We start from the raw sequence: 24,228 nt of genomic DNA on the forward strand, positions 1-24,228 counted from the left end.
CATTTTAAATGCTGAATCACACTGCTGATACACCACCGCAGGAGGGAAGATTGATAAAAGAAACTGCTCTGAAGGATCAAATAGTGAGCGCATATTTAAAGACATACCTAAGGCATATACAGTACCTAATTAAAGCATGCTTTTCAAAAACACTAACCCTCTATCAGCTCCACCATGTGTGGATATGATACTTGAGCAGCGGGCTGCACTAGGAAATGAGGAGGGGGCAGAAGTTATCCAGTCCACCCTTTTCTCTGTCCAGAGATATTTGAGAACATCTGAGGTAGAGGCTCTGTGAAGTTTGAATGACAGGGATGCTAACCCTGTATCAGGGATCACTAACACAACTTAAAGAATATTAAATCTGATGTATTTTTGGGAGTGTTTTTTGTTTCCCATAGAAAAAGGTAGCCAGATTAGGAAATCAAATTGTTGCTTGGCAATCCACAGCCTGCATGGTAAAGATGACTATTAGTACAGTTACCTACATTTTATTTAAATTTAGAGTAGATCATAGTGTCTCCCCTTTTAATTGAGAAAATACAAACATCACTTATAAAATATATAAGTCTGTAGATAATCCTGTAAGTGTTTTTAAATCAGGTTGTGCTGATAACATGATTGAAAAGGACAGTTTTCTGGGAAACCTTAAATCTTCCTTTAAAAAAAAAAAAAAAAAAAAAAAAACTCTCAAACCAGCCAAGCAAATCCACCCAGATTTAATTTTCAGGGGAATGTCCTCTATATTGGCTGGCAAACTTTGTGACTCTCATCAATGCCAGATCATTTTCTAAATTTTCACAAAGCTGCAACAGCTATGCAAAAAAAAAAAGAAAAAAAAAAAACACTGTTCACACATCTGCATTTTCAATTTAATCTTTGACTTTGACGGGTGCCATGTGTAATCCCTCATATGTGACAAATGGGAAACATTAAGTACAGGTTTGGAAACAAGTGGTTTTAATTATAAGGTTAGTTCACAGAGGACCATGGAAAAGAAGAGCTTTTCAAAAAAATAGTTTTTCACAGTACTTCTGTTTTTCTTTTGTTGGCAGCTGTGTTCACATACACACATAACAAGAATTACTCCTAGCAGGGAAAATGATCCAGATCTAGCCACAATTTAGTAATCAAACGGCATTATCTCATCTTACCATTTCGAGACAGCATATACACTAAACTAAAGCTTCAAACTGGGATTCAAAGCCCTGATACGTTTTTAGGATGTAGGACAAGAAAAGTGCTTAAAACAGATGGAGCATGTGAAACCATACTTACAGACTTGCTTTATTCATTCTGACATCGAAAGAGGGAGAGGGGTTCCTCCACTTAAACCATTCTTGAACTTATTTTAGCAGTTGCCCATTCAACCCACATCTTAACTTACTTAATCACCAGATCTTCAAACCATGAAAGATCTTATGGAAATAGTAACACCATGACCCTGAGACTCTTAAGGATATCATGTAAGGGATAATCACCATGACACTACTGACTCCAAGAGCACTGAAGTTCTGGGCTTTGATGTCACTAACATTTTTCCATTGCTTATAAAAAAAAATGCCAAAGAGAAACTTGAACCAGCTTTTGCACTTATACTGCAAATCTGAGACTACAAGACAAGAAACAATCTGAGGGGTTGACTTGAAAAGGCTTGAAAACTTAAGGGGAGGACTGAAACCGTTATTCTGTTTCACACACAGTACTTATGACACTAATCAAGTACACCACAATGGTTACAAGTGAATGCTATAAAGGAGAGAATATTTCATCAGTCTACAAATATAGACACATGTAAATATAAATGAGTCACTGCATCAATTTGTGACCACACTTTCCCACTTTAGAAGGTGGTGGTTCTCTTCCCTTAAACTTGAAGCACAAAGTCAAAGCCACCTGTTTATTCTTCGCTGATATGATGGGTGTTCCTTAAGGATGCAGACATGAGGTAAGGGTGAAAACAGTTCCTCATCATAAAAGTATTACTTAAGTACTGAAACTTTGGAAGTTAGATTTTACGAACCACATGTGTCGTATGTACTTTCTGGTAAATTCCTAAAATCTGAAGTAAGCCTTCATGTTTCAGTTTCTTTCTTTCCATCGTTTTAAGCTAATTGAACATAAATATTTGTGAAACTTCACAGTTAAAAGGGGACCAGAAAATGCCTTTTGCTTTTTTTTTTTTTAGATTATGTAATGCAACCATGCATACGGTAATCAACTCACTAAATATCACCATCCATCTTATAATCAAGAAATTACCTCGAGGAAGACCTCTCACAGCTACATCTCTTTTTTAAAATAACAGAAAACTTTGTTTTGCATTTTTTAACTCCTATCAATAGGCCCCCCTTAGATGTGAAAGTTTTCTTTGGGTCTCTCAGTCACCTCTGCCAAGATGTCAACTGCACCTCCACGAGTTTGCGTCATCTTATAGCCATTATTGACCAATGTGGGTGATGTGTGACATAGTGTCATCACAAGAGACAACCCAGACTAGAGTCCTAAGTGTTTTTGGTCAATTGAGAGAGTTTGATCAATTCTTAGCTCTAATGTGTGACAAAGCCTCCCTGAGCAGGACAATGAACCCCACAATGCCCTCATCGTTTAAATTACTTTAGAAATAGCCATGTGAGTTTGGATATATAAACACTTCCCTTAACAATTGGAAACAGTTTCAAGATAGTTTTTGTAAAACTGTTTTTTAAACATCTGAACTGACCAGTTTTTCAGAGCTAGGTACCAAACGAAAAATAAATAAATAAAAACAGCTTGTTATGGAATTTAAATGGCTAAAGCTATAAAGAGCTAAATAAATAAAAATCAAGTAATTATTCCACAAAATTTAAATTGGACAATGTTTTCATCCAGTGCTTTTATCATTTGTGGCCGCACGGTGACGTCATCATTACATTCCCGATTCCTGTTTAAGTTCATTTTAAATTTAATTTTAAAGTAATTCATTTTAAAGTTAAGTTCTCTTTTAAATTTAAACTGCCTGCTCTTCCGTGTAAATGACCAGTCCACCTGTTGACGTTTGTCGTTTGCTGTATGAGGTTTATTGAGCCGCGGCCCGGACAAGTTCCTCTCCACATGGTTAATGACTAAAAAGTAGCTTTATGGCATCAAAATTTTACTTGTGAATAACGACTTAAACTACTTACCAGGGTGATGAAAAGGAAGTTTTCTTTATTACCCATCTTAAATAAATAACAGAAAGGGTCCCGTCTACTGCAGCATTATTAGCGGTTACTAACTTTTCTACTGTTTTTTTTTTGTTTTGTTTTTTTGGGATGTTTGGATCTTCACGTGACTTTTCTTTTTTTTTATTGAAAATACTTGAATTTACAAACAAACAAGGCACATTGAATCTGCCATGGAGCAAGCACATTAGAAAAGGCCTGTACTGAGTGGACAAATTAATGAAAAAGGAAATAGAAAATAAGGAACAAAAGAAAACTTAAATTAAATTAAATAAATACATTTTCTAAACAACATAAATGTTATGACAAAATAATGACAAATAAAATAAATAAATGTAGCTTAAAAGAAAACAATGATAAAAGAAATTTGCAGTTATAGTTTCCTTCTGGTAGGGTTATACAACATTTCAATCAAAATCTATTAATTTATAACACTGAATGTAATTCAGCAGTATGTTCGCAGATTTGAAGTTCATATACTTGAGGGATTTAAATTCGTTATAAAAGGCGTTAAAGATAGGTGGGGTTTTCATGAATTTCGATTTGTGAATGTAGAATTTGGCCATTATGAGGATTGTGTTAGTCGGCAAATTATCTTGTCTCTTTTCCATCACTACTCCATACATGTTATCTACATGTGATTTGAGTTCAACAGATACATTCTTTTGTCTAAAACCATTCTTCCACTTGGTTCCAGAATCTTTGGGAGTGGCTACAAGAGGAGAAAATATGTTCCGTGGTTTCTATTTCAGAGTTGCAAAATGAGCCTACATTACTTTCAAAATTGAATCTTAATCTAAGGAATTCCTGAGAAGGATAGATATCATAAATTAGTCAATTGATGTAATTATTTAGCTTTGGGTGGTAAAGGATAACATAAGAATTCTGTTTTTAACTACTTTGTCAGGATCCATATCTCTGAAATCAAGTACTCTATTTATCTGTTTTGGGTATAAGTCATTTTTCAAATGCTGTCAGATTAAAAGGTTGTTTCATTTTTTATCAAGTAATTGTATATCACCAATAGGTTTGGTAAAGTTAACACTAACTAACTTTTCTACTGTGGCGCTTCAATTAAGTCGCAGGCGATGGGCGGAAGTGAAGTTTCGCACTGAGAATTAAGTAAATAAATCAATAATTCAGTGCCCAACATTTATCCAAAAGAAACAGATGCATTCATTTGGTTTTGAACAGTTGTCAAGCTGGCTAAGTATGCTGTGATAATGATTAAATATGCATGCTGTGCATCTCAAAGAAAATATGTGTTACGGTGTTTAGAATACTGTAACATTTATTATAAATGTTCAGTTTAAATAACACATCTACCATACCACATTGGCTTTATGTGTCACTATGAAAGACACAAGCACATTTCCAATAAACTGAGATGATGTCATACAACACATAGTAAATGTAAAACTGTTATTGATTGATTTATTTAAAGTATGTAATCCAGGGTGGTATACCTGCATGGTTCTCTGTCTCCATGTGCTGCCCCTGTGATGGACTGGAGACCTGCTCCCTCAGGACCACTGTGACATTGGAGTTACAGAACAATGACAAAGTTAATTTCCGTCCTCTAAAGTCTGCACGTGTCCATCTGGTAACAACATTGGAGCACAGAGGTTGGAGGAGAAACGGGAAGCTCTGTCTTTCCTTCAAAAAGCCTCACAGACATGGTTGTGTCTGTGACAGATTTCCTCCTGGTGAGTTAGCCTCAATGATGAATGGCCACCCTTCCACTCTTTATCGCCCCACTAAATCACAGGCTTACCATGTGTTTTATGATCAATTTTTCTGCTTTATTTTACTGACCCACAGTTTTCTGAACCACATCCAAAGGCTACGGTTTCTTGCTTTGTACTGTGCACCATATTATTTTTTCATCTTTATGTTTGCATTGATATTCAGGTGGATATATGAAAGCCAGTCATGTTAATCACATTCAGTGTAACAAATATGTCTGACCTTCAGAATAGAGAAATGTTTCCAGCAAGCTTTTTTTTTCCTTTTTTTCCTTTTTTAAAGATTGCATATTTCCTTAATATTTTATTACAAGTAGTGTTTTCCATCCTGTGTTTTTTCAATTGGGCACTTTTTAAAATGACACATTCCTGGGAAGAAAAACACATTATTATTTTATATGTTGTTCATGTGAGTTACAAACCAACTTGTCACTTAGACCTTAAACAGATGGACAAGTCGGTTGTAAAGTAGCAAAAAGGAGACTGAAATCTTTTCCTCTAAGGTGTGATAAATGTTTTGATGATGGATTTAGCTGTGTGTTTATGACTGTCCTGCTCTTAAGGTTTCTGGTAAAACATCTCCCTGTGATAAAGAAGCCAGTGATGTTTAGACTCATTAACACCTCCTTTCTGTGAAATTTAGACAGCGATTTAGAATTATTCCTGTGATAAAACATATCTCTTTTAAAGAGATTATGATTATTTCACAGTTGTTTTTTAACACAGTGTTGTATTTAAATGTAGTTTTTGTTTTCCTTTTGTATACATGCATTCCTTTCTTTTAATTTCAGGTTTTAATGATAACCTGGTGATTTACCTATATAAATCTTCCTAATGTTTTAATATTTTATCCTATATTTTACTTGAAAATAATTCTCTTCAACCTCAATGTTTGTCTCTTTTGGAGTCTGTTTTTCTCTGTAAAAAAGATCAAGTTGCTCCTGTGTTCAACAATTGTTGTATAAATAAAGTTCAGCTGAGTTGAGTTGAAGACTTTTTCTCACTTCTTGTGGTCAGATGAATACTTTAGCTGTGCTTGTGACATCTTTGGAGCAGAGACCCGTCTACAACTGCAGCCTCTTAGTCCAAGGAAATGTGAAACCTGCTTGACTTTTTTTTGTTTTGTTTTTGTAACACCTTCCAGCTTATGACACAAAAAGAACTATTTTGGTGTTTGTCCATAATCTAATTAAGTGTCTTCCTCTTCCAATAATTTGTGCTCAAGTACAGCTGCTTAAACTGGCAATCTTTTAATTTGCAGTTGTTTAGAAATGGCTCCAAGAGACATTCCTGACTTGAATAAATCTACAGTCCTCTTTCACAGATCAGCTCTGTGCTCCTGAGACTTGACCGTTTTTCTTACTGTTGGTCATGGAGCTGTCAAACAAACTTCTTTTATAACACAAAGAAGCTTCCAGCTGCAGTCATCAATGATCACCACAAGGTCAGGGACATTTGAGCAAGTTAAAAGACTTTTGTTGTTCAGTTTTTTAGTCCCTTTTATCAATCTGACGCTGCATCGAACAAAGTTGCCCTCTGCCATGCTGAATACTGAGATCCAGATGAAATAAGTAGTTGTTTGAATGTTGGCTTCTTTTACTTTTACTGTGTAGTTGTAAGATGAAAAAAGATGCTGAAATGTCATGTGATACGATCATGTTTAGGTATACATAATGATTTTGAACTTTTCTGATGATCCAGTGCTCTAGTTTAAGTCTTGCACAGATTACGTTGATGTAGGATTATGAAATTAAAAGAAAATAAAAGAATAAGAGAAAGAAATTGAAGCGAAACGGTTTGCATCTAGTGTACTCTGTCTCCGCCTAGTGGACACTGAAAACATTTTGATTCAAACTCATCTTTGGGGTTAACTTCCTTTATTATGAGGAACTGGCACATTCAACTGGACAGAATTAAGTGTGTAATATTTTGTTGATATTAACTAGAGGTATTTTCAAAATTTAAAAAGAAAAAAAACTATATTTCTGAACTGAGACATCAGGTTTGCAAGAAGTAAAATATCTGCTTTAGAGCGTTACAGGAGAGCAAAATATTGATGGTATAGCATACAACCTTAATCTGAAATGTTTTAATTTAGAAATTACATCATCAATATTCATGGCTCAACTTTAACTCTTCCCAGATACAATCCCTGGAAAAGTCTTGCTGTTATTTTGTTTGTTTGTTTGTTTGTTTTCACTTGGTGGCTTTTATGATCTATCAATCACCCCAACAAAGCTGGAGTGGCTGAGCCGCTGCCAGGGGAGGCCTGACCTGCAGCCTAGCATGACATTGAAGGAAGGAGTGCTACTCACCCAGGAAATCCATTACACCAAAGTATGATGGATATCATCACTGGGGAAGCTCGAATGTAACTTGACATATAATTTATTATAATTTGTCAACCCCCAAAAAAAATCTAAAAAAAATAGTATGACTATACTCACCTTTATCCCTCTTTTTAGCTGTTTTAGGATTCCATTCAGTTCCTGCTCTGAATTACACGCCTCTAATCCCAAACGCGATATCTATACATGTTGCTCTTGTATGTGAAATCATACAGAGTGAGTCATTTCAATGAATTAGAAATTGAATTAGAAATGTTTTTACAAGTGAATTCTTGTATTTACATCATTGGATGTGAAAACTGATGACATAAATCTGATATTTGAAAATATTATTTCTTTAACTGTCACAAAATCTAGTCTCTCATCATGAAAACATATAAACACAACCATCCTCAAGATTTCCATGTGAATTTTCATTTCCAGGTGCAGACCAGATGTCTAGGTCGTGATTACATTTTGGATGACTCACTAAAGATTTAACAGAAAATAATTAAATAAATAATCCTTATATGTTTATACATGGAACTAAAATGCCTCTAAAACAACCCCATCAAACACTAAAATCAAAGAGTAAAAGGTGTCCGGTGTAGACTAACGTGTCATTGCATTGAGAGATTTTATTTTATCACTATTTGGTGTCCCTGCAGTTCCTCTTATTTATCTGCCTCTGAACTTTCCCCTTTAAAGCCTTTACCTTTAAGAAATAAAGTAAACAGTGGACCAAACATAAGTCCATAGAGGTCAATGTAAGTTGGCCATAACAGAAGAAGCTTTTCAATACCGCAAAAACTTTAGAAGCCACACTTTAAAGAGGATTAAGAGGAGAGGAAAACTAAAACACTGAGTGGAAGGAAGGAGACTGAGCTCACATGTTGGAGATTTGTGACAAAGAAGGACTGAGCTGAATGCCTGATCTGCCAGGTGATGTTGCTGGAGTTTTACAGCTGAAGCAGCCTTAAAACGTGTCTAAGCAGAGCCTTGTCAGAACTATGAAGCTTACTGGGACCGGCCTTTTTGCAACAGACACTGAATATTTAAACAACTCAATGCCGATACCACTGCAGACAAACAGAGCAGGTATGACTAACATTTGAATTACTCTGGTTTAAAAGCATAGGCCTCTTGAATGTTCACAATTTAAAACAATAACTTAATAAAAACAACGCTAACCACATTCAAATGTTCTGAATATTAGATATATATAACCACTTAGCAAAAAATATTTATGTAGCAAAATGGAGAAGCTGGATGGAGGCAATGTCTAATTATCAAAAATGTTAAAAAATTAAATTTTCTGGACTTCTACTTATCATTTCAGGTCAATATCAGATTCCATTCCAAATTTCCTCCATAATCTAACCATCTTTCATTATTCTAATTAGGCCTCTGTTGAGCTGAATCAGGCCCTTTTTCTACTAGTTTAAATGAAGAAGCTTTACCACCAGGCTGCTCTTCAGATCGAAATAACTGCGAGGCAAACGTATTCTAATCTCTTAATTCAATCTAACTGATCTTTGACCACAGAAAGCATTTTCCTTGTTAAATTGTAATCCCCAGCTGCTTCATCTGCCTAAACGAAGTGTGCAATTTGCAGACATTATTGCCTGGGGTCTGTACAGTCTCTACAGCAGCAATCAAACATTGGCAAGATGCAGTTTAGGGTAACATGGAGGAGACTGAGTTGCCAGTGTAAAATTAGCCAGAGGAGAGTAGTGGACTTTGGTTCGCCACTGACCTCTAACAGCTTTAATTAAATGGGGAATTTCCTCTTCCTCCTGAGTAATAACTAGCAGAGCTCCTCGGAGGCCCTTGGCATTCACATGGAGCTGGGATAAGTCTACCAACTGCATAACCCTGCTTTTTATTATTATCACACTGTACCTGACAGATCTGCGAAACAGTGCCCAGTTGATTTCAATGTTCTGAAACTGTGCCCTTGCAAAGCATGTGTCTTTACCAGAGTGGAAGAAGATTCTCGGTGAGCTTTATTGATGAAATGCCTCCTGAGTGATAATCTCTGTCATGGCCTCTGCTTTTAACAAAGCTGATGTTATCAGGACGTTGTAGACAATTCCAGGGCAAAGTCAAACTTTAGTTGAGGGACTCACTATTTATTGTACTTTAACTGAAATCTTCTCCACATATATATGTCCATATATATATATATATATATATATATATATATATATATATATATATATATATATATACATATGTGTACACAAACAATTTGCAGATGCACCAGTGTCAGCATACGCTTCATCAGTGCCACAAACTCATGAAGACAGGAATCAGTGTTTCATCTGTGCAGACAGAGCCACAGGTAAACACTACGGTGCGTCCAGCTGTGATGGTTGTAAAGGCTTCTTCAGGAGGAGCATCCGCAACAATCACATGTACAGCTGTAGGTAAGTTTCATCAAAGTTCCTCTGCCAAACCTCATTTTTTTATTCAACATGCATTCCTTTTAATATCTCAGAATCCCACAACATTTTATAATTTAAAAAAAACCAACACATTTTATAGTAGAATCTTAGATCTTTTAACAATTACAGTTGGTGGAAAGAGCTGATGCGACAGTTTGTGCCACATCTGAGCCTGCCTTTAGAAGTGTCTGTTCCAAATCCCAACAACACGCCATGTGTGACACCTATTCATTTCACACATAAAACTCTGATTATTGTAGTATAAATTGCGTGAAGCCTTCTCCCTCTCCAGAGCAAAATTAGTGATGTCTGACAAGCCGCCATCCACCGTCTGACAGCATAAAATCTGAATATCAAATTTCCATTGTATATTATCTAAGTGATTAAAAGGTAGAAATGCAATATGACATTATTACTGAATTTTCATTAAATGCCAGTCTTTGTACCCCTGTAGTTTTATTGAATGTCTAAATGACAGAGGTGTTAAAGTAGGGGTTTCATTTTGTTGCAATTCAAAATTTTAGACACTAGATGTCATTGTATTATACATACTGGACCTTCAGAAATGCATTACCAAAAATGTATAACAAAAAAAAGAGGCTAAGCTAGATAAACAAAAGTATACCACATGTCTCAAGCCCCCTCCCCATCTTTGCTAAATAATACCACTATTTTTCTAAAAAGATTTTACAATATGTGCATCAGTGTTCATGCAAAATCTACATTTTTCAGGTTCAACAAGAGATGTGTCGTGGACAAAGACAAAAGGAATCAGTGTCGTTACTGCAGACTACGGAAATGTTTAAAAGCTGGAATGAGAAAGGAAGGTCAGAACAAAATCATTTTTTTGAAATTTTATATAAGTTGCATTCTGTGTTTGGCTCACAAAGTGTAAATAAACCAAAGCAACCTGCATAAAGGTTTCAAGCATCTTTGTCCAAAACATGTCATGTTCATTTTAAGGAAGAAGACAAAGGAGTGACTCAAAAAATACCTATTTTTTTGAGGAACAGAATGAGCATGTCAGCATTCAGATGTGTGTGTGTATGTATGCTGTGCATATCATTGTCCTTATCTTTTTCTGACTGCCACAGATAGCAGGCAGAGAGAGATGCAATCAGCCAAGTCTCGTCTCCAATACATGAATAATTAACATGCCTGACCATGAGCAAATATTTGCTCTGCATATTCTTTTTTTTTCCTGAAAGGATGTTACTCCCAACCCTCTGAAGTGAAGGCCAGGGGTACACATTTAAATCTTTACCTCACTAATTAGCCTGATTTCCATAACATGCTGTAATATTACTTGCAAATTAAGTCTGGAGTACAGCTGTGGCAGAGACAAATAAGTAAAGCATTTCACTAGACTCCAACATTCTGTCGTTTTATGCTTGACCTCCGGGCACTCTGTAATTGTTTACTCCAAATCTGTCCTTAAATGATGATCCGGAAGAGATTCATCCTGAACATTGTCATGCAAGAGCGTGTGAGAAAAGCACAGAGGGACCTGGCAACTACTTTCCCTCCTCTACATGTTCTTTGATTAATGCGCTCGCTTTCGTCGAAGTGTCTTGTAAATGATTACTTTGACACTTGGTCGTGATGTTTGACTTTGTAGAACCACACAAAATCAGTCAGAGGCCATCCAGCCTGCTGTTCATAATGAGTCTGGCAGATAAGTCATCAATATGTTATGACATCTCCTCTACAAAACATAATCTGCACCAGCAAGCATCCACACGTCTGCCAGTGGCAAACTGAAAAAATCTGTTTTCAAATGAGAGAATAGAGATCAGTCTACATGACTTGATTAAAACACTACCTTCCAAAATGTAGTCGTAGTGTGTCTGTTTGAAATGTTGCATAAGAACAGTTCTTCTTTTTTCTTTGTCCGCACTAAATGTTTTTAAGGATAAAACTCATAAAAAAAGCAGATTTATTTACATCATTATTTTTTTCTTTTTGCCACAGTAGCTACAAAGCTAGAGGAAAATGTAATGTTTCACTAGATTTACTTGTACTATTCTCCCCACTCATATCACCTTACATCAACTCTTCCATTAATTAAGCATGAATCACCGTGACATTTTACACCACTTCACTTTTTTACATCCTGCTGCAAACAGACTTGAGTAAGCAAATATAATAAAGCCTCAGAGAACCTTTGGGAGAGTAATGTATCTAATTCTGCTTCATTTCCTAAGTAGGCAACATTTGTAGTGAACAGTGACTTCATTACACAGGGGGAGAGAGGGACTTCGAGTTTTCTTTAACAATGTGTTTACAGTGGGGGGCAATGTTTCTGGCTCACAGAGAAGCCAAAAAACATTGCCTGATGGGTCTTTCCTCTTTTTATTCTCCAGCTGTTCAGAATGAGAGAAATTGCATGAACTATCACAGAGCCAAGGGACAAACAGTGGGCACTCTGTCCATCAGTGTGCTGCTGCAAGCAGAGGCCAGCGTGCAACAGGTAACACGCTGCTTAAGATCTCACATCCACAGCTGTGTGACAGATACTGACACTTTTCTCATATGTGACCACCAACTGATCCCTTCTCTGTTTCTGGAAGTCACTGAGATGAAGGTCAGAGATGAAAAGAACTTACATTACATTTTAAACAGACTCACTGTGGGTTGGATTCAGTTACTCCTAATTGAAGTAAAGGACAAAATTGCAGAAGGACCTCATCTAATTATGGCCCATTTGTTGCACCACTAGGTCTGGCATTGAACTCTGCTGCCTTCAAATACATAATAACAACCAGATATATGCTTTTGCATGTTAAAGGAATGTGCAGAAATAAGCTGTATGACTTAAGTTGGATGACTGTCATCCAAACTTCCATTCACAATGAAAGAGTAGATTTATCTAGACTTATATGTTCTATGTTTATTAAGTCACTGATTTTAGATTTGTTTCATAATATCAACAACTGAATCACTCTCTTTTTACAAACATGTAGAGGAACTACAATGGCCTCTAAAGAGTTGAAAAGAAGAGTTCATTTTCAATCTGTAAAATACAACTTAATTAAACTTCGGTTAATGTAATCAACAACAGATTACAGTTTTCACAGTGTGAGTAAATGTTTTGTTACCATCAACCTTTACTTTTTAAGTATATCCAATATCGTTACCTCTTTCAGGGCATATATGCTGAAAACAATCGTGAATATATTTAATATCCACACAGCCACATCACCTGAACTCACGTTATACTTTCCTGCTCCCAGTCTCCAGTGCTGCTCTCCCTTCAGAGTCCTGACATCAGCATGAAGAAGACGGCCAGTGTGGGTGACGTGTTTGAATCCATGAAGCAGCAACTCCTCCTGCTGGTGGAATGGGCAAAGAACATCCCCGAGTTTTGTAGCCTCCCAATAGATGACAGGGTACAAAGGAGAAGGAGCATCTCATAGACCTTTCACACCAAGAGCTAGTGTACACCTTTCCATGCAGAATTAAGTGGCAATAGTTGACTTTTTACCTACTCTTTCATGAGTATTTGCATTTGATAGTTCTGGTTGATGCTTTGGATGACAACTTTGTCTGCAGCAGTTAAAATTGGTATGAAGCCTGCATATGTCTGCTTGCAGGTAACACTGCTACGAACCCATTCTGCAGAACATCTTATTCTTGGGGCAGCAATACGCTCCATACCCTTCAACAATTTAATCCTTCTAGGTAGGACAGAAAAACTGCTTGTTGCTTTTTTGATTATTATTATTTTATTGTTCATTTCAGTCCTCAAGGGGAAATTTACCTCCAAGTACAGCATATATTTACTATACGTCTCACTTTTCTTGCATATAAATGGATCTGTTCGTGTCTGAGCAGGCAACGACTTTGTGATCCCACTGAGGGGGGCAGAGGTAGAGGTGTCCAGAGTTGCTTTCAGAATCCACGAGGAGCTGGTCAAACCTCTCAGAGAACTGGACATCACAGATAAAGAGTTTGCTTGCCTGAGAGCCATTGTTTTCTTTGCCCCAGGTCAGTCCAATGAATCCATAAGAGGTTGGGTTTAAAATTATATTTTTTGTTCTGCTATTTTCCCTTATCTTTTGCACCAGAATAATATATATATATATATATATATATATATATATATATATATATATATATATTTTTTTTTTTTTTTTTTTTTTTTTGCCACTTCTCTCTGGGATCCATTCACTGTCTTGACAATTTTTCATCTGGACTTCAGCCGACGTAAATTTCAGAGGAGATTTACTAAAATTGTTCAAATGTGTTGATGCTCTTGGCAGTCGGGCCCAGTTGGCTGCTGAATTCAATGACTCGGTTAACCTGAGGGATTTGCAGTAGAGCCAGGCTGAAGGACCAAAGACTGAGGACTAAACAGCCACACCTTTCCAAATCTGCCCAGCAAATCTGCCTTCCTGACTTAGGCTTTAAAATATCACGGAACCTTTGTTTGAAAATGCTTCAGTAGCCTCTATATGAAGCTTAAAACCAAATTATGATGCATAGATTTGTTCGGAGAATGATGGTTAGTCTCTGGGACATATTTTCTGACTGCTCACAATAGTGGCTTGCTCAAAGTTGCACAATTTCTCTCCCGAATAGGCGATTTAGAGTTACTTAAGTTAGATGAATAAGGCCAAAGAACATTTAAATGAATTCAAATAAAGTATCTGCCTTTTACAAGGTAGTACTTCCAAGTACAGTTAAGAAATACACTAAACAGTGATCATGTTTAGTCAGTTTGAGAAGGAAGCATTTCAGAGTGCATTTTAAAGCTGTATTATTAGTGACTGAACAGCAGAGATACAAACTGAACATTTCTGACAACTGGAAGGAGAGAACCCTGTAAGGAAAAGGTGTGCAAAGCCTTTGGACTCATCCCCAAGACAATTTCAGGCTATCATTATTTCCAATGGTGCTTTAACTAAGTACCAAGAGAAATGTCTGAACGCGGGAATTGGATATTTCAGGATTTTTTTATGAAAACGATTTTTTTCATTAAAAAGAATCATGCCTATTCTTATTAACTTGGTTCAGTTCTCAGTTGTTATTTAAAGTCATTTTATATGATAATACCACCACTAACATTCCAATTTCTGGTTTAAGGCCAATCAGGAAAAAAGAAAAATCGTCGTGCACCAACTGACCACTGGGAGCTGGCTTCAATATCATGTTAAACCCTCCAACTTTGCAACAGTAATAATTTACATCCATTACAACTGAACAGGGATAATATTTTTTATACCACATCAGTAAATACAAATATTTATATATAAAGGAATGAATTAATATGTAATTAAGGCCATCGACCTTTGACTGGTGGTCACCACAGGTAATGGCCAACTGTCTAACTTTTCCGACTTCAAAGCATAGACTCTGAGCTGCAAATAAACACTTAACACCGCACAGTCCTTCATATTTTAAAGAGAAAATTTTTGTTGTGCTGTTATTTTTACCAACACACCACCGTGACTGTGTGTGTGCTGGCCTGGAAAAATCCATGGACAAAGCTCAGCTAAGCAGCAGGCAGCTTGAGATAAGCCAGCTTCGGGTAAATGCAGTGGTCTTTTTTTAAATTTGCTATTGAAATGACATTTCCAAGCAGAAATCCACTTGAACCTGGAGTATGTCATGCAACAATGCAAATAGCAGTGGCTGGACATACCGCAAGCAGTGAGTTGAGATACTGAGGTCCCGGCTGACCTCTGCTATTCCCTGTTTCAGCTCTGGCATTGATTATTTTGGATGTTTTCCAGTAATAACACTTTGAATTATAATATTTGACTGTATCTGATAAAAACAATATTATTTGCATCAAAAGATAATGTAAGCTTAGTCAACCAAGCTAAAATGGCTAACTTTGATTGACATAAGGTGGGCCTGTTCCAGGTGCTTCCTAGGCCTAGTACAAAGAAAAAGAGGCTTCAAAAGCACTCTTCAGAAAACCTATGAGTTGTTTGTCCAGTACTTACACGGTCTATGTACAAACAACAACAAAGTGCACAAAGTAGTAAAACAAAGTGGTATTACAAGAGGAGCCATATATCCCACTCAATATTTATGTCAGTGGCTCTTTTTTTCAATATAAGATCTATGTGCTCCCATGTGGTCGGGAGTGGTTTTGCTACGTAAAGTGACTTTAACAATCGTTTTTTATTCTTATCTTGCTAAGCTTATCTACATGGACAATGTTAAAATGGTATTTCACTTGCTGTTAACTGATTGGTGCATCACTTTTATTCACTTTCAATTTCAGCATTCCCAATTTCATAATTCCCTATTTTTATGCATAAATGTAATCATCTCACATTTGTCTTGCAGACTGTCCAGGGCTACAGAATCCCCAAGGGACGCGCCATTTGCGTCTCCAGGCCCACCTTCTGCTTGAAGAAGCCAGCTGTGAGCAGCGAGGAAGGTTTGGGGAACTTCTGCTCATTCTCCCTCCTCTGCAGAGTGTCGCCTGGCAGATGGTGGAGACTCTCCATCTGGTGCAGCTGCTGGGTGAGGCCAGACTGGACAGCCTGCTCCAGGAGATGCTGCTGGGGGAGGGAGCTAAAGCAGGTCTGAGTAGCTGCAGCAACATTTATTTAGAGCAAATCTACACTTTCCACATGTGGTGATATCTGAACACTGGACAATTTATTTATTTATTTATTTATTTATTTATAGGACAATGTGCAGGTACTAATGATGTCCACTAGTATCACTACACTAGCTATATGTTCAGTTGACTTTACCACTCTCATATCTTTTCTTCCTTTATAGGCAACAACCTGACTCAGGATCAGCAAAATGACCTAACATCACCTACTAATGTCCCTTCTGCGCCCTCACAAGATTTGACAAGTAAACATACACAATCTAACTTATCAGAGCAATTCTGAACTTGTATCACGCTAAATAAAAATGTTACATCGTTCAGATTCTGATTTACTTTTCACTGAGTAGATAGCTTTATTCTACATTTTAGGCTCATCAAATCCACAGTTCAAGCATTACATTATAAATTTGATAGTGGTCACCTTACATCTGTTACTAAAATTAGATTAAGTCATATATACAGAACCTCAGACATTTAAATGCCAAGGCTGATGTTTATCTATCTCACACAGGTCTTACAAGTAACCTTCCTGCTGTCCACGCAGACGAGCACTGAGGTGTACAGACATGGAGAAGCTGCCAGTGTACCCAGGACATACCTGCGGTGGATGTCTTCTGCAAATACCTCAAGAAGCAACAATCCAACTAAGGAGTAAAGGCTAATGAGATGGAGACAGCACACAACCCAACATAAACACACAGCAACATATAGAGATGCCTCTGTATATAATCATATGCATATTTACCTGTTTATATTTGGAAATAGGAAAAGAACGCTATCAAAATATGCAAATAGCTCATTCTAAACTCATTGATAACGTTTCTGGCGTGATCAGAAATGCAGGGCCCAATAATTGCCAGCAGAGGGAACTAAAGCGGTGCTTTGAAACATATTGCTCATGAGAGTCAAAACTCCATTTGGTCAAGATGTCCCTGCCATGGAGACACTAACAATTAACTTGACAGGTTCACGTCATTACAAGGAGGCTTAAGGTAAAAAAAGAAAAGATCATACAGACCACGAGATACAGAACTACCACTATTCATCTATGTAACTCCATGCCAGGATGTTAACGGCTCAGAGCGTAGGGAACCCAAAAGCAAGAGATGAGAGACAGCAGTATAGTCCAGTGAGTCAGAGAAAACTATCCGGGGTCAAAAACCAAATCCAAAGGGGAGAGACCAGCGCTTCAAACCAGGAAAACAAGGCAAGGATCAGGATACAGGCAGGCCAACAGGAAGACCGGCATGCGGGAAAGCTTAGGAGAAACACACTAGGGCAAACTGACGAATCAGAGGATCTGATCCAGTTTATGAAGGGTGACTGATGATGCAGATGGGAATCAGGTGGGGAGATGGGAGGGCACATGCAGGTGAGGTAAATCAAGTTCAAGTTTATTTATAAAGCACTTTGAACACAACAACAGCTGAACAAAGTGGGGAAATAAAAACAAAAAAGGACAACGTACAACATAAAACACATAAATAAAATAAAACAATCATGGGATGTTAAATGCTAGTGAGTAAAAATAAGTTTTAAGATAAGATTTAATCCATGATGTTGGTGATCAGAATATGATTGATTTCATATCGCAAAAGCTGAATTGTTATAAAATGTAGAAATAAAATCTATATTATTTTTCTTCATTGAAAAATCAGCTATCACACAACACTGGTTACAGTCTAACAATATACAAGTTGTTTATTCGACAGTTTCAGTGCATCACAAGAATCAGGTCAGTAAAATAGTTGTGTGATCCTTTTCTGTTTGAAACAGGTTCAGATGTCATTAAGCTTCCGCCCCACCACTGGATGAATCCCTGATGGTGAAAGAGATATTGTGAATAATTATATCATCACATAAGACTGTGTAAGGCAGGGTCATAACAGAAATAAGAAAATATGACTCCTCCACAGAGATTAGACCGGCTCAGAAAATGTACATTTGTCCTCCTGACAGAGTCCACTACATGCAGACTCTCTTGGTACAATAACGTAATATAGCACATCAGCCAAAAATCTCCTAATGGAGATAAATGAAGAAAGGCATACTTTTTTAATCACTGGTATACTTTGGAGGACAACGCACAACAGATCGAATGAATCCAAGTATCCAAACTTTTGAAACATATTTCCTCGCACGTGTTTTATGTTAACTTTTCAGCATACACAACTTAAAGCATCTGTTTCAGTGTTTCATTCTTTGTGTGTTTTCTGATTTTGTGTTACAATGATATAAAATTAAATTCAGAGATTCTACGCATCTCAAATAAATTAATAAAAATCAGTTAAAAAAAACGATGGAATTGCATTCACTGGTTGAATGGTACTTTGAAGTGAGCTGAATGTGTTTTCTGTTAATGTTTTTTTTTTTGTAAATGGGATGTGTGAGGTCTACTTAACAGGATTTTACAGCTCTTTTCTTCCTGAAGGTAAACCATAACTCAGAAATGAAAGAATAAGAGCATTTTACTCGATAATACAAATTCATTCTCACACATGAACACCAGAGATGTTCAAGAGGAAATTCCAACAGTTTAGGTTCGGGATGTTTTCACACTTCCTGTTTGCCCAGACACTTGAAAAGGACAGATTTTAGGATGGAAGAACGGCATGAGGGCCAGCACATTTGACATGCCCCCAGGTGGCAGCACATGATGCAAAAAGCCTGATGTAAAAAACATTTTTCTGATTTACAACATATTCGAGTTTGACGTCAGTACCATGTGTATTTGGACTTAGTTACAACGGAAAACAAGTTGTGTGTAAACAGAAGGGCAACAACTATTAGGGATGATTTATGATAGCAAGTAGATATCCATCTGCATCAAACTCTCCCAAAGCAGTGTGAAGGGTTTAAGATGTTCAAACAATGAAGGTGGGCTTTCATTCACTCATCCAAAAAAGTGATGTGTATTTCTTGGAGATAACAGCACGTAGAAAGAGCTCTGATTAGCTGAAAGTTAGCTGGAGCCAGAAGAGCCAATAGAAACCAGTTGAATCAAAAAGAGGAAAAAGCATCAAAAACAACAAAAAAAGAAAAATCATTCTTGTAAAGCACAGACATTATCCACTATAATCTTAACTTCTTCTTTTTTTTCTTTGTTTTTTAGGTGGACATGAAAGAAAAACTAACTTTATTCGCCTCAGAACACACATGTGGGCGTCTGCAGCGACTTCCAACTTAAAACTGTAACATGGTTCAACCTTGTGGTTTTTGGGAGGCCAAAGTCAGAAAAGATGTTATTCAGTGAGTGGCTCAGATTTGGGGGGCACTGTCACATCACAAATTCAGATAACCGAGCCTCCCCATCCTCCCCCAGTTCTGTGTTAGTTTGTGTTTTTTGGACCTCTGAAGTGGACACGGCAAAGCGTTAACGCCAGTTTCAAATGAGCCACGCTCTGCAGAAGAAGGGTGTGGACTGAAATGGCTCACTCCACTGTAAATAAAGACATGGTTTTTTTTAGGTTAAAAAATTATAACAGGCTAATATGTCAGTTTTATTGCTTAGTTTAACTCTAACACATCGCAGTTCCTCTATGACTCTGGACTTTTCCACAGCAGGCCATCACAGCACACCAGTACAACTATCATGAGCCCACTCTTCAGAATATTCTGAACGTGTCTATTACCACCAGGTGGTAACATCATACTATAACATGTGAAGCACCAGTGCAGAACGGCAGCAGAACCATGAACCAGCCCGTGCCAGTACGCACTCACTTGCAATAAATACTCTGGAAGGTCAACCGTTACACACAACTACATCATCTCACCTGTTGAAGGGATGGTTGGAAAATGGTGATTCACACTTGTAGCTTTTCCAAAATACATCACTTTGTTTTCAATGAAGAGAGTTGAGCTGATGTGATTGTCAACCCCTCTTCCGACCTCACCATGTTTTTCTCTCGTCCCAAACCTTCCCCATGTAAAAGTCAGTGGACCAAACCTGTGGACGTACGGATTAAAAAATAATAATAACTGGCTTAATAGTTTCATTTTGTAATGAAATGCATTCGACATCAGTTGGAGTGAGAGGACTGTGAGGAGATGAGACATGAAACATGGAAACAAAAACAGAGCTGGACAGGTGTGCAAGTGTAACTGCCCCATGAAATCCCGCTCCTCGCTACCACGAAATGGAAAACATGATGTGAAGCATAATGTTTGCAGGACTGCTCCAATGACAACAGTCTAGATACCGCACATAAACACATCTCAAATGTCAGTGACTCAGCGTGATTCTGTCAGTGTGTTTGAGGTACTGGCTATTGTTTTTCAACTATTATACATCTATAACACTGTCTATTTTTTGTTTATTTTTGGTCAAACGTCAGAGCCAGGGCATGAACAAGGAGACTGAAGTTTTTGAGCAATATCAGTTCTGAGGAGTTCAGATCTATCTCATTCAGTGTGCAGCAAGATGCTGAAGATCCTCTATAAGTCTGTAATACCAAGGGTCGTCTATTGTTTTTCTAGGCTACTGTACCATCTATATAAGCATGTGTTAAAAGAAAATATATTATTATGTTATATCTCCTGAACAATTTATGTTATTGATTACATAGTAATAACCTATTTTTATTTATTATTCTTCCATTTTCACTGCTACTTATTCATGTAATGAAACAATTCCCCTCACAGGATGAGTAAAGTATCAGTCTAGTGTAGTTTTCCAGTTTACCACCCATCATTCAGATCAAAGGAAACATGCTCAGTCAGCCAGCACTCTCTATCACATCCGCTTTAACTGTTAATTAGACTTTTTCAAACAGGAACTGGATTAAACAGGAAAGTTCACGTTTCACTACTTGTCCCTGTTGCTGTAAAAACTTTGGCAGTGATGTGAGATGTCTGTCACTTTTCCAAGTGCCTGCTGTGAGGCTGTCTATTGATCTGTCAAGCACCATTTGGGATGAGTCAAACTGGGGGACACTGAGTTCAGCTGTTGCGGTCCTCTTCCATGCACCTCCCCTTTTTCCTTTTTTTTTTTTTTTAACCCCCCTCAAAAAAATATAAAAAAGATTATCAAACATCCAGGAGCTTCTTGGATTTCTACTGGAGTCTAAACATTGTCCAAAAGCTAGCCACAGACCGACTACTGACGACCAAGAGGGCCTTAGCCATGCCACAGTGTTATTTGATTATGCTAGTGTGTGTGTGTGTGTGTGTGTGTGTGTGTGTGTGTGTGTGTGTGTGTGTGTGTGTGTGTGTGTGTGTGTGTGTGTGTGTGTGTGTGTGTGTGTGTGTGTGTGTGTGTGTGTGTGTGTGTGTGTGTGTGTGTGTGTGTGTGAGTGTGTGTGTGTGTGGGGGGCGTGGGGCATTAATCATCAGATCAAGGGTTGTTGAAATCAAAGTTTTGACATCTATGATCAAAGCCAAAATCTTTCTAAAGTTGGCGATCTATCCCAGATCAGCCATGAGAATTCTTCATAGTATTTACTTGAAAATCCTCCTTCTAATCTTACTAAAGAGAAGAGAGCTGTTGTGGGACCGTACATTTTAACAATATTTCAAGCTATGGGGAACTTTTTTTAATGTGTTGTATTGTCTTAGGCGTATGGATTTATGTAGGTCCCTGTAATAGTAAAATTCAAGACAGATGTCCTGGTACTTCGATTATCCCGACCAGCTTCACTCTCCTACTTCAAATTCAGCCAAAGTTCTTGACCAAAGATCCAAGAACAGAAATGAGGCTCTTGATTCAATCTATTGCTGTTAGTGCTGGTTCATTCTTCTTTTCCAAGTATTGAATGGATTGAATGTAAATCTCATCCATGCAGGGATCACACATTTTCAGTTTCAGAGTTAGAGTCTGATGACCACCTGCACCCGGGACTGGACATGGCGTTGGGCGTCAGCTCTGTGCACTGCAAAAACTTGTTTCTAAAGGCCCTGACACACCAAGCCGACTGTCGGCCATCGGGCCGTCGATGAGCGTCGGTGCGCGTCTGTCGGCCTTGTTCCCCCGATGTGTCCCGCACGTCGCCACAGGTCGGCCGCCCGTGGGCAGCTTTTCAGCCGATTCGACATGTCGAATCGGCGTCGGCCGTCGGTCAAACAGCTCACTCTGTGATTGGCTGTTCAGGTAGCGAAGAAACGGAAGTGACGAAAGCAAAGCTAAGAAAGCAAAGCTAAGAAAGCAAAGCTAAGAAAGCAAAGCTCTTTTCTTCTTCCACAAGCTGAAGGCCGAGGGCTGACAACGCCAGTGCCGATTCTTTATTCTTACGCATTGTGGTAGCGAGAGTGGTGTTGAAATGTGGTGTGAATATGAAGCCTATTTGTTTTGTTTACGGCTTCCCAGAGCTTCCGGTTTTCCCTTGTTTTTGAGTGAATACAGACTACCGCTGCCTGCTGGTATGGAGGGGAATTACCTCTCACGCATGCGCAGAACGTACGTGCTAGTTGCCGTTGGGTGTCGTCTTTGCGGTATGTATGTGTGCTTCTTTTTGAGCCCGACCCAGCCCGACACCGGCGACGCGAGGCGACACAGCAGTCGGCCGACAGCGGGCGACGTCGGGTTGGTGTGTCCTCGGCTTAAGAAAGCAAGAAGAGGTTTGTTTCAAGAAAAATACACTATTTTAGACTATTTTGCAAGTTTGCAGCCAAGGAAATGTTTCTTACTCCATTGCCAAAGATATTTTGCTTTAAAAAAGACTGTTTTTGTAGTGTGTGTTTGTGGTTTTGATTGTTCTTTGTGTTTCCTGTTTTATTTTGAAAGTTTTCATTCTGTAAGAAAGAACACAAAAAACACATATCATTGCAATCTTTTAAAAATGTTTTTATTTTACATACACCTCCAATCTAAAACTTACTTATTGCATCATATAAACCAGTGATCAAGGCCAATATGAATAAAAGGATGATGGTTCTTGTAAATTAAGTGCTGTCGAGGACTTTAACAAACAGCCGTCGTGTGGCTTATCCTTAATTCTCTTTTGAGTGAATTGACTTTGTTTTCTCCACCTTTTTTTTCCACACTTGTGAACGCTTTGTACTGAACATACTGATGTTCCCTGTTCTTTCCTTTTGTCATTTTATGTGTTATCCTCTCCTGTTTTCTTGCAGGTCTTCCATGCTTTTTTTTGTAACACATTTATCATAGCTATCAGGTTGAATACGGCCAAAAAAGATCAAACTATTTCGGTGTTAGTTAATGCAGCTTAAGCTGATATTCTTTGGATGTCAAACGGGCAAGAAAAATAAGACCTAACCTGTGTGTATCTAATAATAAAACACTTCTGTTGGCCTACAGGGCAAAAAAGCATGTGTCTGATATATCTAGTCAGACCAGTGAGGTACATCATCCAGATGTTTTCACTGTCAAGCAGACAGCAGTCTTCTTTATGTTAAGTATGTTTAATGTGTAACCCAAAACCACTTCACTTAAATATAGCCATGCAAAGAAATGCTCTCAAGAATTTCTAGTGAAGAGAAGAGGCACTTGAAGTTTAAAGCTGATTGGTCAACCACAAGCAACATCATTTAAGTTATTTAGATGAAAGAAAAAAAAGCTATTGTGAAAGAAGTTGCTTTTTGAACTCCAGTTGCTGCCTGACAGATATATTGAGCAAGATAAGATCTGCTTTCAGCTGGGACAAATCATCCTGTTAAGGGAAGCATAGTAAGAGCGTAGTAACTTTTTTTAATCCTTCATCGCATCAAATAAATCCTAACAAAAAGTGGTTGCATTCCAGATAGATCCATGTTGTTTCCGTGCTTGTGGACTTGACCAGGGCAAGAACAAAGGAAGCCTCCACTTCCACCACACACACACACACACACACACACACACACACACACACACACACACACACACACACACACACACACACACACACACACACACACACACACACACACACAAGTACTCAGAGATACTTAAGTGTACTGTACTATCCAATAAAATCTGGACCACAACCGGTT

General features: G+C 37.8%; 1 protein-coding gene across 3 annotated transcripts; it reads left to right on the top strand.

Moving 5' to 3' along the window:
• The first annotated feature begins 8,037 nt into the window (after positions 1 to 8,037).
• Positions 8,038 to 20,481, top strand: hnf4b (hepatic nuclear factor 4, beta). 3 transcript variants are annotated; one of them, XR_009784242.1, is made up of 11 exons: positions 8,038 to 8,373; positions 9,533 to 9,704; positions 10,455 to 10,549; positions 12,086 to 12,192; positions 12,956 to 13,111; positions 13,316 to 13,403; positions 13,557 to 13,709; positions 16,023 to 16,262; positions 16,467 to 16,547; positions 16,814 to 16,953; positions 19,415 to 20,481. XR_009784242.1 is itself a non-coding variant. In XM_061743347.1 (10 exons), exons 1-10 carry the CDS (start codon positions 8,286 to 8,288, stop codon positions 16,855 to 16,857), a joined length of 1,224 nt encoding a protein of 407 aa, XP_061599331.1. In that variant the 5' UTR covers positions 8,038 to 8,285; the 3' UTR covers positions 16,858 to 17,797. The 3 variants fall into 3 exon arrangements, 2 of the variants coding, with proteins under 2 accessions (XP_061599331.1, XP_061599341.1); XM_061743347.1 differs by lacking the exon at positions 19,415 to 20,481 and having other exon boundaries at positions 16,814 to 17,797; XM_061743357.1 differs by lacking the exon at positions 19,415 to 20,481 and having other exon boundaries at positions 8,038 to 8,217; positions 16,814 to 17,797.
• Positions 20,482 to 24,228: the final 3,747 nt, after the last annotated feature.

Source organism: Cololabis saira, chromosome 2 (genome assembly GCF_033807715.1).
Source record: "Cololabis saira isolate AMF1-May2022 chromosome 2, fColSai1.1, whole genome shotgun sequence".
NCBI lineage: Eukaryota > Metazoa > Chordata > Actinopteri > Beloniformes > Belonidae > Cololabis > Cololabis saira.